Below are 16020 nucleotides of genomic sequence, written 5' to 3'. Positions count from 1 at the left end.
ATTAAGCTTAAATAAAAAGGTTGCCCATTAAGTATTGAGGATTGTATTTATTTGATAGGAACAGTTTAAAACTGAATTGTTTAGTTTAGTATGGCTAATTAATCTAGATAAAAGACTTCGTCCATCTAACATTAACCTCGGGCCTCGAGGCCTCCCCATGCCATGATCGTAAGTATAATGATTGTGAGAAGCAAAGAACAGGAATAGCAAGTAAGTAAGTACAATGAAGAACAAAAAACGCCTGATGCAATGCCAATGCTCAAATTATCTAACCTCAGGTTGATACAATGCGCCTGAGAATCTTACCCCTCTTTAATCATAGAGCCCATCATCCTCCAGCTCACCATCATCCGGATCACTCATCTCCATATCTACATCTTCCTCCATATCGCTATCGTGATTTGGCACAACAATGATCTTTTCCTTCCCGTTTTCAACGTTCAGTACAACATGTGCCTCCTCACCCTCTCTGATTGCTCCCTTCAGGATTAATACTGCAAGGGGATTCAAAACTTCCTTCTCGATAACTCTCTGCATAACTCTGGCACCATAGGCTTGTGAAAATCCAGCTTGTGCAAGATAATCCTTTGCAGCAGAGTTCACCACTATGCGGATATTCTTGTTGTTGTCTATCAGTCGTTTCTGGATTTCATCCAATCTGAGATCCACGATTTGCCTTATGCCTTTGCGGTCAAGCTGGTTGAATATAACAATGGAACTCAGACGGTTGATAAACTCTGGTAAGAAATGTCGACGAATCGCTTCCAGGACAAGTCCTCGGGTTTCAGGATCGATCTTCCCGCTACCAGAGCGCTTGGAGGTGAGGTATTCAGCACCCAAGTTGGACGTCAAGATGATGACTGTGTTCTTGCCGTCGACGATACGGCCTTGGGAGTCTGTGATACGACCTTCATCAAGAAGCTGGAGGAGAACCGTAAGAACTTCCTTAGCGGCTTTCTCGACTTCGTCGAAAAGGAGGATTGAGAATGGCTTTCGACGGAGTGCTTCAGTGAGCTGGCCACCAGAGTCATGGCCTACGTAACCGGGTGGCGCGCCGATCAATCGAGCCACAGAGTGTTTCTCCATGTACTCGGACATATCGAAGCGGATCATACTCTTCGGGTCGTCGAACAGGAACTCGGCAAGGCACTTAGTGAGGAGTGTCTTACCGGTACCAGAGGGACCACAGAACAGGAAGCTGGCAATTGGCTGATCGGGGTTGTTCAGGCCGGACCGAGATAGACGAATGGCGTTAGAAACTACCTTGACGGCTTCCTTCTGGCCAACAACAGTCCTGGCGAGGTACTTCTCCATGTTGAGAAGCTTCTCTTTTTCTGTGGTCTTAAGACGGGTGACAGGTATACCCGTCCATTTTGCAACGATCTCGTTGATTTGGTCCGGCCCTACAACATCTGTGACAAGGGGGGATTCGTTTTCGGAGGGGTTGGTGAGTTGATCGACTTCGGCTTGCATCTTCTGCCGCTCGAGGATCTGGATTCGTTCCTCGAGTTCGGGAATGACGTGCTTGTCAAGATCATAAACCTCAGGGAATCTTCTTTCTCGCTCCAAGGCTTCTCTCCTGTGTCGTTTTTCCTCGAGGCGTTTTTTGAGATCTTGAAGTTCATTACTTCGACGCATCTCAGATTCGTATTTCTCGCGGACTGGGCGCAATTCTTCTTCGACGTTTGCTGCTTCTTTACGAGCGACTTCGAGACGCTCTTTGGAAGCAGCATCCTTCTCTCGTTCGAGGGCGTGAATTTCGATTTCGATTTGGCGGAGTTTGCGCTCGAGATGGTCAAGAGCTTCAGGTTGGGATTCACGGGCCACTCTGACAGCGGAACAAGCTTCATCCATAAGGTCAATGGCCGAATCAGGGAGTTTGCGCGAGGTGAGATAACGTTGTGCCAAAGTCGCAGCCGCGACTAGGGCAGAATCGAGGATGGTTGTTCCGTGGTGGACTTCATATCGTTCCTTCAACCCTCTCAGAATCGAGATGGTCTCAGGTAGCGATGGTTCCTTGACGATTACTTGCTGGAAACGACGTTCGAAGGCCGCATCCTTTTCGATGTACTTTCGGTATTCGGCAAGGGTGGTGGCACCGATACAGTGGAGCTTGCCGCGGGCCAACATTGGCTTGAGCAAGTTAGCTGCATCCATACCACCTTCACCGCTAGCACCAGCTCCCATAAGAAGATGGATCTCATCGATGAAGAGTACTATCATCTCCTTGCTTTCCTCGATTTCTTTCAAGACAGATTTCATTCTTTCTTCGAACTCTCCACGGTATTTACTACCTGCTACCAATGCGCCAACATCTAGTGATAGAAGCTTGCATTGGGCGAGGTTTGCAGGAACATCGGCAGCGACAATTCGCTGGGCCAATCCTTCTGCAACACTCGTCTTACCGACACCGGGTTCACCAATCAAAACCGGATTGTTCTTTGTTCTTCTTGAGAGAATTCTGATGACTCTTCGGACTTCTTCTTCTCGTCCGATAACCGGGTCGAGTTTTCCGTCTCTTGCTTGAGTCGTCATATCAATGGTAAATTTTGAGAGAGCCTCATTTGGAGACTCTGCATCTGCAGTTTTACTATCCATTCGTCTGTCACCTCGAATAGCAGTAATAGCGTCCAGAAGGACTTTGGTGTTTGGAACATTAGCTGTTTTCAAGGCAGTTTGAATGTTCGGGTCCTCGACGACTCCCATGATCAAATGGTCGACGCCGATGAACTTGTCCTTCTGAAGCTTCTGCAGATCGTGTGCCTTCCGTAAAACCTTGGACATGGTTGGAGAGAATGTGGGGTTTTCCGGTGGTGGATCCTGTGAAGGTTGTCGGACGAGAGTCTTCTTCAGTTCTCGGTCCAAGGTTTGGAAGTCGCCGTTGGCACGTTCGACGGCCTGGCGGAAGAGTGAAGGCCCAAGAGGGACGGTATCAGTGACACCTGGTTTGCTGTCATCTGGAGGAGGGGTTAGAAGAGATACCGCCAGGTTTATTGGACGGATCTCGACATGCGAGTATTGTTGAGCGAGCTCGATAGCGTTTTTGATGGCCTGCAGAGCCCGGTCTGTGTATTCGTTGCCGCCTGGTCCAGACATTTTGTCGGTATTAGAGGATTTAAAAAATTCGAGAGCAGTAGCGATGGTATATTGATGTTTTCTATGGTCGTAACTTCGTGAGATGTGACAGTTCAGAGCAGAGGAGCTGCTTTTATACGTGTCTTTGCTTTGCAGAAATGCTCAGGTGACAGTTCGTGATCACTCGGCAAGTGTGTTTGATGGTTTGTTGTAAATGCAAGGGAGGGAAGAAGATGAAACGGACGAGAACAGGTAGATTTATGTACACTCGGGCAGTGGCCTGACCTTTGAGGTCGAGATCTCAAGACGGATCCAGGCTGACGTAGAAGGCGCCGGAACCTGATGGCTACTTCGAGACATTTCCAGATGCATCGCAACACATTCCGGTTTTGTATTAGTGACGTCAAAGTTGAGGTCACGTGCTGAAACCCCCATCGCCAACTTTTACCAGGTTCAACAGCCCAACCGTCTACCATCGACCCAGCATGATGAAAGTATCTCGAGAAAGGAGTATCCTTGAAAGCAAAAAACACTTGCATCGTCCAATAGTATAGTTCTCTTTCTACTCAGATGCAAAAAAACAGAGGATTGACCGACCCCACAAGACATCCCGGCAAAGTCCAAAAGCAAAAAGATCAAAAAGATCAAAAAGGAAGATCGGTAAGGTCGTATTGGGAATTGAACCCAAGTCGCCAGAAATCACCAATCAGAATCTGGAGTGCTAACCACTACACCATACAACCGACCACATGATGATTCCTCTCAGAATGCTTTTGTTAAGGCTTCTAGCATTAGTGACAGAGATCTGTAAGGCTATTCAACACTTTTCGGTTCAGAAATCCAACAAGGTAGTTGAAAATTTTTCCCAGGGTTATCGGCGAAAGGGCGGCTAGGTGAACCGAAAGTGAGATACAGTGCAGACATTAATGTACATGGTCGATTCAAAGGTACCCTGAATACTTCCTTCATGACACGATTTGAATGCATATATGGCTTTGTCCATTCCAGCTAGATATGTGCTCAAAAGTCCTTCCTGAGCTGAGATCCTCGGAATGTAAAATCTCTTGGGGAAATTATACTATACACCCATATCCCTTTCGATTGGTATATATGTATACGTCAATATGGCCCTTCTCACGGTTCCCGTCCTCACAGCGATCCATTCTGGTAAGCACTATGGATGCTTCTCCGCTTCCGTGATCTCCACCCAAGCGGTTATGGTTTAGTGGTATAATTCTCGCTTAGGGTTCTTCACGATCCAATATGCGAGAGGTCCCAGGTTCGAGCCCTGGTAACCGCCTGATCACCTTCTCTTTTGCAATTTTTATATCTGCGCTCTCTGACCGGGGGGTTATTTTTGCTTCGGAAGTCTACCACCTACCATTTCGTGTGTATGGAAGTTATGAGGATTCGCAAGAAAGAAACAGCAAAATGTTGGTTTGTTGTGTCTATAACTTCGTGGAGGGTGGTGCTGCGAGTTCGAGTTCAAGTGTATACTCAAGTTGTCTTGCGCAAATATCTACTATGGAAAAGACTGTCTTTTAAAGGAGTGACACTATATTTTTAAATAACTAGCTAAGCTATAGATGTATGGATATCTTCATTCGACTTTACATTGAGGATTGCGCGTAGAAAACATTATTCATTACTCGTGAGAAATCATCGCCTGGTAACAATTCTCAAATTCAAAGGATGTAAAGAATGTATGGCCCATATCAAACTATTCCTAGCCGTTCTTGCGGCTTCTTCTTCTTATTATCATTTCTTAATTGGTCTTCTTGGGCTCGGTGTAGCGACTGTATGGGACGGTAAAGTTTGATGGGTAGTTGATATACTGGACATTGCCATTGGGATTGGTAGGATTGACTCTAGTCTGAACGTCGGTTCCAACCCAGATGATACCAAGATCAATCGTTTGATCCTTGTTATATCTGTGAATGATAGTCAAGACATAACCAATACCCGTCTTGTACTCAAGCCCAAAGGATACACCAGGCTTGTTGCATCTTGTGGGGAAAGGTGTAGTAGCGATAGTAGGCACGACGGAGGAACTAGCAGTGCAGTATGCGGTGAATGTAGGGTCCCGTACGTTAAATGAAACGTATGAGTAGAGGGAATGTGGGACGCCGCTGTCGTAGAAATCTGTGACTGTGAAGACGTTGGCGGGAGCATCGGCGCGAGGCGCGAGGATTGGGCTCGCGTTCAGGGCAGAAGCGAGTGAAAGAATGGGGAGGATGAGATTAGTCAGCTGCATTTTGCTGGTTTTGATACGTAGGGCGGGAGGATGGTATGTATAATTAACGAGTGTAGTAGGTATGATGTCAGAGCTTAGCTCTAAATATTAATTAGATAGTGAAGATATACCTTAGAGGTTTGAAGACTTTCAAGGTTGTCAATAGAAGATATAAAAAAAATATATGATAGAACGAGGGTGGTTCAGGACTTATATACCTCTATCGCTTGCCCTCGAAGTTCCCTCGCATCATGCTAATATCTTCCGATCGATCGGAAAGTTACCTGATCTAATAACGTTTCGCTGCTCTTAGCTCAGGGGACATGGTTGTCCCCGTTCGAATCACCTCATCTGTGTACGCGGTAGTTGGAAAAATATTCACACTCGCAGAATTTACTTGCATCCCATTGCAACCATACAAGGGTCACAGAGACATGATCAACGCCCGTGCTACCAAGAATAGCATGTCGTTGCGCACATGTAACTTCCAACAAGCCATTGTCACCAACCAAAGTGTTCTCCACCATGGCGAATAATTTCGGTGGAAATTACCTGGCCCATAAAGCTCAGGTAAAGCTTCGAAATAGGTTGGTGAAATTTAATCTGGATGAACTGGCGAATGGTCTGTGCAGGTGTGGAGTCCCGAGGTTGGCGGAGAGCTACCCCTGTAACTTTTCCGCACAACGAAAGCTTGAAAATGCTTGGCCTGTTGGCTCTGGTTTCAAGCTATAAGTATCGGATCTGTACTAAGGCGATTACAGATTATGTAGTTTTGTCTAATATCCGTAAGAAGGAAGAAAGAAAATGAGACAAGAAAAATTCTATTTTGATATTTGTATTAGTGCGGGCAGGCAGATCGACTTGAGCCGCTGAAGTATTCATAAGATGGTATATCGCACAAACTTCTTTTTGTGGGGCCGGTTCGCAAATCGATCTTCAATATCAAGTTCGTCTGATGGCTTGAGAATAGAACTGCACTAGGCATTTTCAATGCAATTCGGCTGGCGACTTTTACACTTCTAACGACATTACATTCTGTCAAGTCGCGGGATTTCATCATCCCGTCAAAAAAAAAAACAGCCTCCAAAAATTAGTCAAAGACATCCTTCGATCGCACACAACGCTCCTAAGATTACGAGTAGGTCAAGTAAGTAGGTATAATACCACGGTTCGGATTTCTGGCATGAGTCTATTTACCTAGTGATTATGAATAAGCTAAGTACCTTGATGGCAGCTATCTACTGTGTTCCTCAGACTACCTAGCCCTCCTTGAAGAAAGTTTCGATTTAGAGTAAGGTTCTTTTTAAAATGACTTAGAATCGAATGATGTTGTGCATGCAACGATCTGTGCAGAATCTGGGGGACTTTCCAGTGGTTTTCCGTTCTCGAGCAACGTAACTTGTGTTCCAGTCCATGGATCCACAAGCACAAATTCGCAAAATCATGTTTCAGGTTGAAGGAAAGCTCCCCATGAGCTTTCTGTTCGATCAATGATTTCCATCAGGTTTGTATGCAAGTATGGAATTGCTACCGGGGCTGTCATAACTATCACAATTTGGTAGCTCGACCCCGCGCTCCGTGAACGCAGACGGGCGCAACGGGATCATTTGGCAGCTACACATATCTTTTATAGATCGCGGGACTATTGAACTTTGTAAGCTTTAAATGAGCTCTGAGCCGCGTAGTCGAGTACCAAATCTATTGTGTCGTGAGATTTCAGGGGTTCATATGCAACTCTGGCACCGAGACTAAGAATGGGGTTGTGTAAATCCTTCGACCTTTTCCATAAGTATTTAATATCACTGCCATAATTATGAGCGGTCGTACCCGAAGTCGATCACGATGAATATGTGCGCAGTAAATCACCGACACGCTGTGGGCTATCGGGTGCGCACATTTCTTCTTCTATTGATTTAAATCGACTTTAGTTGTGCCCAATCAGGAAGTTAGTGATTGTGAACAAGAAATTTTTGAACAGTTCCCCAACGGATAGAGACCGATCGACGATTAATTTCGAAACTAACGATGGGCACTAGTTTCACTCGCTGATATATTTCTATATTCGTGTATTTTACCGTTGATTTTATCATACCTTCTGTTTTGTGCAATTTCGTTAAGTAAAACGTGACGTTTCTAGCAGTGTGAGGGTTCGCGTACGTACAAGTTAATGGCGCTTAAAGTGGGGATTTTTTTTGAATATACCAATAACTATACTAAAGTATGTACCTAATTAATAAAGATAAGTCAAAATCATTTGAAGTTGTCACTGATTTGTTTTAGTAGAGCGCTATATACGTTTGACTTGGCGTATGGCGCATTCATTCGTTCTGTCTATAAATTATATTCTGCTATGCTGGGTTCGGCCATACACACACATATCTTATTTTATATTTATGACTCATATATATATATATATATATATATACAAACGAGCATTCATTATTTTACGGCACCCTATGATATATTCACAGCGCGAGTTCTTGTTATTTAGGCCCTTCATTCAATAAACACCTTCGTTCCTCCCGGCTTATAGGCGGGCATACCGCCCACCGCTCTTTACCTTCCATTTTACCTATGTACAGCTAATGGGCCAGCTAGATAGTTGGTAGTCTCCCAGAGACCATTTTACCACCTCACAACACCAGGATGTCAAGTACATCGATCTCACAAACTCGAGAAGGGACGATATATCGATACCTTCAAATTTAGAAGCGGATGACGCTGGACCTACAGATGGACAAATTGACAGCTAACGATTCCCACCGCGGTTTTGACCACTTGGTGCCAGAGAACATTGAACGAAATATCAACTCCATTACAATTTTAGTAATAAACATTGCTCATTCATGACTGGCGTAAGGCCTTAAGGTCGATAGAACTTAAACGCACAACATGCAACATCCATTTGTTTGGAGCACCGTTAAGTACCTAGGCCTCGGTATGTACTGCAGCAGAAAGAGGAGGTTTATCGATACGGTATTATTGATACGAATTTAATATTTTTTTGTCGTAATACGGCAATACAGCGCTCAATACGGACGAGAACGGTATTGAGGATAAAATATTCCTTATAATTAATTCTGATTATAATGGTATTCAAAAACACCACTTTCCTGGCTAGTAAGTGATAAAGCTATCGGTAAATACTAAAGAATTGGAACCATATAAACGGAATATTTTTAGTTCATAGGGTAAGGCAGATCGCTGATAGAAGTTTCCATCGTAATTACAGTTGTAGTTACTAGCATGGCAATGTGGTGGAGAGCCTCGAATCCAGACATCGTGGCGACACTGTAGTGGGCTACACGTGCCTCGACTTCGCAGCATTGGATAGAGAATTGGTTAGAAAATCCCAAGTTTATTCAAGAAAGCTCACATCGGCTTTCCAAGGAGACTTGGGTAGTAGCATATATATATACCTAGGATTCTAGTGCTAGCGACTTAGTTGTATAGGTATATATATACCTACTTGAGCAGGTAATATATCGGCTAGAAAAGCTGCGTCGATTCTATAATAAGTACATAAACCCTTCAGCCTCTATCTAGTACTTATGTCTTAATCAAGTAAGTAATAGTACTAAAATTGATTCGGTGATTGATATAATGGGCCAGTACCTACAGGTTAGCTAGCTTCGAGCTCTAGGCGGTTTCCTCAACTAGTCTTACGTTAATATAATACAACACGTACGTTACGCATGTTCTGCCGATGAATTCATGAAGCGAATGTTAACCGGGCAATAGTCAAAGATGTTAAGGCCTAGAGATATAGCATACATCGATATAGTATCGAGAATCTCGCACTTGAGGCTAGCTTGTGCTCCGCGTCCGGCACTGGCGTGGCTAGCGTGCCTGTAGTCTGGTAACATAACGATCTGCAGATGCTCGTCTTAGCTAAAGAGTCGACCTTTCTATCTAGTTGAGGATATATAACATATTTTGGGCCGTCAGTTCAACAACTGCCCGGTTAGCTCAATCGGTAGAGCGTAAGACTCTTAACAACGGGGTTCCAACCCGGTTGGTATGGCAATCTTAAGGCTGCGGGTTCGACCCCCGCATCGGGCTTCACACCCGCTGTGAAGCAGTAGATGCATCCGCATTAGATTGGCTTATTTTTTTGCAATTATTTTTTCCATTTCTGGCAACCGCAAACAATCTTTTTATCGCATGACCACCTACAACACAACTCTCATTCATACCCTCCCACCGGATCCAGCACTTTCGAAAATACTAAAAGGAGGATCAGACTTATGCATCTCAATTTCTCAGAGTTTGGATGGTTTTTCATGTCGCACTGATTATTGCATCATGTGCATATTTTTGACCTAGTCACGAAGCTAGACGGTGCAACCTACCCCATATATCTGACTTAATTTCTTATTTATAAGACGAACCGAGGTTTCCGGTTTGTGGGACCATTATGATATGTAGATGCCCTCGCCTGACTATACGAAGAGGTCCTTTCGCCCATCGTAAAAGCAGAAGACATATGATCAGAGGTCAAAAAGGAAGCTTCTCGAGAGGCGAAGTATAAAACTCTATTGTGGTACATACATTGTTCATAGACCTTCTGAACATCCAATACGAGTTAATACAAAGAAGAGGTAGTTGCGGCTAAAACATAATATGCGACAGTGTGACTTCACCTGCGTATACTAGTCAAGGTAGCCTCACGCCATGAGACGGTATTCTACAAAGTTTCATACCCATATCGAACAGATCCAGTAGCGCCCTCTAGGCCCCAAGTTTTCCATGGTATATAGCCAACTGTACTAAATATTGGGATGGATGCTCAAAAATTATTCTTAAAAATGAGTGGTTGCCGAATAGTCTCGTACCCAGGTGACTCGTTGGTTTTCATAGGATATAACGAGCGTTAGGCCAACAGCCTTCTCTTCCCATCAATACGAAATTATTTCTCGAACAAGAGCTTGCACGTGTACTTGGGCTAATAAAAGATTGATCTTTGTAGAACGGACTCGGGCAAAGGAGATGATTGTCACGATATATATCTATACCGCCACCGCACTACACTGCCGATATATACAAGGATTCCATGCGTCGCTATCCGGAATATATAGCCCAAATACTATTGAACAACCATGGATACTGCGCCGGTTGATCAATTGAGCTCAAAGTAGGATTTGGAGATGATTTAATTCATATATACTTGAGTACCTACATATACCCTAGTCGCTCTATGGTTTCGAATAATGACGGTATGCTTGTCCGTATGCATAGCTAAATCAGATTTTAGGCCACCACGCTGATATACCTAATGCATATCATTCTTCAGCCTTCAACAGGCACCTTAACAACCCACACCCCCCTTCCCCCATCCCAAACCCCCCACTTCGCAATAACCATCAACAAAGCCTTATCGATCTCCCTCTCCAACCCACTCTCCACATAAACCCCAAACTGCTCTCTCGTCAACAAAATCTCCACCGCCGTCTCATCAAACTTCGTCTCCTTATCCAAAGTCTCAAAATCCAACTTCCCCTCCCCGGGAGGCTTTAAAAACTCCTCGCAAGTATTCGCCCACGGAGAATCCTTAAATCCTAGGTAATTAACAACTAATTGTTCTCCCTTTTTTACATCCTTTGCTGCCCATCCCGTCCACCCCGCTAGGGTATCGTGAGCTACGGAGGTTCCACCGATTTCTACGTTTCCAATACCGTTTTCGGCTTCGCCTTCTATGATACCGTGGTTTAAGAACCGGAGATTATCGAGTGAGATGTTTACGGTATCCCACCGGGGGAATATACCGCCACCATTTCAATCGACTTGCCGAAGTTTTTCCACTCTGGATATTTTTTACCCGCGAGGCGGATGGCGGTGAATGTTTTTTTGGGGATGGGGAGATAGTTATCGACCGTTGCGAGGTACCATGTTGTTCCTGCTGGGAGGTCTTGGGTGGCGACGAGGCCTAGGCCCATGGATGGGATATGGGATAGATGGGTGTGTTCGTTTATTATAGAGCTTCGAGGGTAGGTTGACAAGTCGCCGGGGATGATTGAAGATAATTGGGGTACCGCGGGCTGCGACATGGTGAAATCAATGATTGGATTCAAGCTTGAAGATAAACCCTTCGAAGACCTTGGGATTTGTAGAGTATTAGCAATTCATTATCCAAAATCCAAGTTTTAGTCGGGAGGATATATAGCTTGATTGGCACTTACCAGAAGAACAATGCTTCGAGGCTGTCAAAACTCAACGAGCCCGGATTGGGGACCTGATATTAAACCCATCCGAACAAAGATATAGTTATTGAAAAAGTCGCCTTCCCCTCCCGGGCATTTCTATTAGCTCGAGATCTCTTAAGCGATCCGTTCGTTACATCAAACAGCCTAGTCTCCCCGCATCGATCGAGTGCGGCCCCCTTGCAGGAATCGCATGAACATTGTTCCCGCCTCCTGTGCGACGTGGAAATTCGTATCCAGCATCAATTGATATCCTTATCTATTCCGACGGAAAGTGACATCCTGTAATAAAATAAATCCTTAAACTCGAGGCCATTCGCTCAAGATTTGAATATGTAGGTTTTGGTCCCGTCTATAAATATCATGAAAAAAGATCTCACACATCAACTTCATACCGGTTCTATCCTGCGTCTAGCTAGGCCTGGATAACTTAGCTTCGCCCCGAGTGCGACAGATCAACCGGGAGGTTTCCTAATTGGCAGGGCTTAATCAGTTGGGGACTAGCTGGCATCGCACAACTTGGGTTTATGTAACTGCTTTCGTAATGTGGTTAAAAATTTGTTGATTCATATCTTCTCTCATACCATACCAATTCACCTCGAGAATCATTGAATTCCCAAGGGGTATACACCTGCTCATAAACAATAGAAAACCAAAAACATAAAGAAACAAGAAAAAACTCCAATGTTCCATATGTGTACCTATCCCAGTTCAAATTTTCTGCATACCTGCAGTCGCAAAAAAGCGTTGCGCAGAAAGGTGAAGACTACAACAAAAAGAGACATCATGTGCTAAAAAAAAAAACCATAGAGAACCGCCCGAAAAGAAAAACCGTCCACGTGAAAAGATGCTCCGGAATGATACTAGTAAGCACTAAAAACCACAGGCTAAGAAATTCGTTAGTTAAGTTTCCGACCCCTCTTTTACAATCTTCCATCCCTTCATTCATGCTTTATCATAAGTCGCCCATTCGACCCTAGATTTCCGTTAGTATTTTCGTCAAAAAAGTGGTATTTAGAAACCGAGGATGTATGAACTTACACTTCCAACCCACATATCACCAAAATCAACGTGCTCGGTAGAATAACTACCACATAACTCCAGAACAATATCTTCGCCATCACGTTCTCGTACACCCCATTCAACTGACATATCTGGCTAAGCTGTAAGGCACTTGGCGCACCCGCGAGTAAGAAACATACGATAATAAATATCGGGTCGCCGAGTAAACTGATCGGTAGGAATTTCGCGGCGATAGCTAGCATAGGCGCTATTATTATCGTCGGGATGACCATACGGGAGACCAGTGCGGCCAGAAGGATGTTTCGTTCGTGACGGGCGGTGGCTTTATGATGCCCTTGGGTGGCGAGTGGGTCATCCTCTGGCTTTGGGATGGTGTTTCCGGCGAGGTTGGCACCCAGGACCACGAGGATTAATGGAACGGCAACATTTCCAGATTGCTTAATTGCTCTGGTGGCGGAGTTTTCGACAAAGGTTCCCGGGGTGAAGAAGAGCTTCTGGAGTGCGGGGACGGATGCGACGAGGAGGGCTGCCAACATGGCCCAGAGTGGCGGGTTCATGAACTCCCAGAGGCCCATGAAGAAGCGCTTAAGGAAACCGGCCGGTTTCTTAGACCACTTTGGTGCCTTGGGGAGTTTCTTGGTCGCCTGGGCGAGGTTCTTGCTCATCTTGTGTCGGAGTTCGGGAACGGCCTTGAGGAGATTAGTTTTCGAGCTCATGGGCGATGCGATGGCGGACTCTGACGGCTCAGGAAAGCTAGTGATGACCCTGGAATCACGTTTCACCATTTTCGACCGAGTGGGACTGTCAGACCTCGACGTTGTCGGAGACGAAATATTGCTAGCACTCGCGCTGACCGCTGTCGACGATTGTCCCGGAGTTTCGACATCATGATATCGCTGACCACTACCCTTACGCTGTGTATTCCCGAATGCCTCGGTCACGCTTTCCAAACCCTGCGGTACAGGTGGTAAAGTCTTCATCTTCGGTGGGATGCTCGATCCGGAATTCAACCTATCTAGGTGGCTTCGAATGTTCTCGCTGTCACGGCGATTCATACCGGTGATCGGACGGCCAATGATGAGTTGCGGTGCTTCGCTGGTGGGACTCGTAAGACCTTCATATTCAGGAAACCCGGGGTGACGGAAGGGATCGGTTGGTTTTCTACGCGCGCCGGTCTCAAGATCTTCATCCCATTCGCTTTCGGAGTCGATGGATTCGGTGCGAGAAACAATAGGGGTAGGCTCGTCGGTATAGCGGTCGTTTCCGCCAAAGAACGGGTTTTCGGCTTCGTCATCGGCATCTCGTGTCCCACCTTCCTCGACGGTATACGCGCTCGCCGGTGCGAGCAGAACATGATATCCCCAACTCCATCGTACCAACTGCCCCAACTGCTGAAAGATGAGCAAATACAGGATACCACGGGCAGCAACGTCATTATCGTTGTCGCCAGGTATCTTACTCCAGTGCAAACCTTTCAGCGTGAAAGCCAGCGATAGTACCAACGAAATCGGCAGCGAATTCGAGTTTCCGAAGACACCCATGGCGATGACGAAGTTTCTGGCCCGTCGACCGAATTTGAATGCCTTCGCGACGAGGACGGAACCGATGTAGGAAACAACAGTCATGACGATAAATATGACAGGAATAACGGTGAGGTCGGCGAGTTTATCAACGGTCAGTTGAGAGGCTAGTTTCGTAAAGACTACATTCAAACCTATCAGCGGAAGATCCAAGGCCGTGATGGATGGGAAGGCAACATACTCAAACATGGCGTAAACAAGCTAACGTTCAAATTCGATACAAACTTCTGGTTCCCAGCATCGAACACGCCCTGCCTGGCGATAATATACCCCGGTAAACTGACGCACACGACTTGCAATACTGCTTCAAATACTAGTAGAACAAGGTTCCCTAACGACGGATGCGAGGAGTGTGGCGGCATATGTCCCTTGAAGATCGTAGTAGCTGCCGAAGCGGTAGTTTGTAAGAGAAGGTCCGTGGAATTGTAGGTCATATCGATTGAAGAGAATCCAGCCATACCGTCACGGAGACGGAAGGCGGTCGGTGTAGTGATGAATGACATTTTGGTTTGTGCGGATGGAGGCTGCGAAGGTTATGACGTTGTTTGAATCGTTATTTAGGTTTCAAGATGGGGCGTGGCTAAGTAGTGGTAACCCGCCTCAATTGCGCCAAAGAGATGTAAGGCAGAGCGAGAAGAGATGGATTAATCTGATATCGATTTGAAACCCGGTGACGATATGCGACCGACGACGGTCGACCCGTTGGGACCTATTCAGGTACCGGCTTCGAGAATGAACGGTCCAAATCTGGTCAAGACGGTGTTTGGGCGTAGTGTTTACGTAACCGGTTTGGCAGTGCGAACAGATTAAATGGCCTTAGGCCACGACTGAATTGACGAAAAACATGGTGACAGAAGATTAATTACTTTTAAAACTAAAAAAAAAACGGAATAGCAGAAAGGGAGAAGAGGAGGAGAAAGAGAGAAGAGCGATGGCGATGTGATGAAATAATAAAGACGAGGAGAGCATACGGTAATAAAAAGGGACCTCCTTCCAATTCTCTCACAGCCATAGCCAGCCAGCCAAGCCAAGAAAGCCTCGAATAAGAAAATGCATTCTCGAGCAGATGGGATATTGACACCACCATCAAAGAAGAGCTATTGACGACTTGGCTACGATGATGCGATCGTTCGATTTTCAATGTTGGTGTACACAAGCGATCCTAGTTATGCATGACGGGCTGAAAGCGTAAAACCGGAGAGTCTTCCTGGCTTGCAGATGCACGCACGAACACTAACCAACACACCTTTTCGGAGTTACACGATTGTATCAGGCTCGTCGTCGGTTACGTTTTCCTACGGTATCTCAATTGATTCGTGGGGTTCCTTTAAGACTTTGAAGAGATTGTGGTTCCAGAGATAGATATATCGAAAAAGTGGACCCGATCCTTCCCTTCGATCCTGCTGCAGACATTTCTGCAGATATCTTCAGGAACCAACCACATCCCCTCCTTCCGTTGTCTCCCGACGGATCAGATCATACATGGAGGCAGTGTCGCCCAGATTTCTTTCCCTTGAAAATATCTCCCTTAGTTTTGCCATTGGCTCTCCGCACTAAGAAAGTTTGGATGTTTAACTGACAATCTTACGTCCAAGAAGTTTACACAAGTCAGACAAATACTCTGTACAAGACGGAGAATAAGCTAGTCCAGCGGGATGCTTCCAATCAACGTTTGATAGCGGAAACGTGTCATACCGGCCCTTGCCGAAGACGTCACTTTTGGTAACTTCAACAGCACATCTCCGTGTCCCCGTCTTTTGAGGCTGGGTCTTCTGCATTCGGCAGGGATTCTCAGGCGGAAGTTGAGTCGTCAGACCGGCCTGCACCGCTACTGTGCAGTTACGTCGGCTTTGCCATCAGCGGACACGATTCAAATCCTTTCGAATGAAACAAACGAAGCCGGTAATAG

General features: G+C 45.6%; 4 protein-coding genes across 4 annotated transcripts; all 4 read right to left on the bottom strand.

Annotated features, from left to right (window-relative positions):
• Window positions 1-312: 312 nt before the first annotated feature.
• DFL_001626 (uncharacterized protein) lies at window positions 313-3096 on the bottom strand (the record flags this gene model as incomplete). Its single annotated transcript, XM_067630274.1, has 1 exon — window positions 313-3096. One exon carries the CDS (start codon window positions 3094-3096, stop codon window positions 313-315), a length of 2784 nt encoding a protein of 927 aa, XP_067492934.1.
• A 1744-nt stretch (window positions 3097-4840) lies between these two features.
• DFL_001625 (uncharacterized protein) lies at window positions 4841-5329 on the bottom strand (the record flags this gene model as incomplete). The annotated part of the gene is made up of 1 exon (XM_067630273.1): window positions 4841-5329. One exon carries the CDS (start codon window positions 5327-5329, stop codon window positions 4841-4843), a length of 489 nt encoding a protein of 162 aa, XP_067492933.1.
• A 5268-nt stretch (window positions 5330-10597) lies between these two features.
• DFL_001624 (uncharacterized protein) lies at window positions 10598-11751 on the bottom strand (the record flags this gene model as incomplete). The annotated part of the gene is made up of 4 exons (XM_067630272.1): window positions 10598-11001; window positions 11061-11404; window positions 11488-11508; window positions 11708-11751. The coding sequence occupies 4 exons, from the start codon at window positions 11749-11751 to the stop codon at window positions 10598-10600; spliced, it is 813 nt and encodes a 270-aa protein (XP_067492932.1).
• Window positions 11752-12453: 702 nt separating this feature from the next.
• Window positions 12454-14614, bottom strand: DFL_001623 (uncharacterized protein; the record flags this gene model as incomplete). Its single annotated transcript, XM_067630271.1, has 3 exons — window positions 12454-12484; window positions 12550-14233; window positions 14293-14614. 3 exons carry the CDS (start codon window positions 14612-14614, stop codon window positions 12454-12456), a joined length of 2037 nt encoding a protein of 678 aa, XP_067492931.1.
• Between the last annotated feature and the right edge of the window lie 1406 nt (window positions 14615-16020).

The sequence above is a fragment of the Arthrobotrys flagrans genome (genome assembly GCF_004000055.1).
Source record: "Arthrobotrys flagrans strain CBS H-5679 chromosome Unknown unitig_3, whole genome shotgun sequence".
NCBI classification, from domain to species: domain Eukaryota; kingdom Fungi; phylum Ascomycota; class Orbiliomycetes; order Orbiliales; family Orbiliaceae; genus Arthrobotrys; species Arthrobotrys flagrans.
This window is presented reverse-complemented; position numbering and strand designations above follow the sequence as displayed.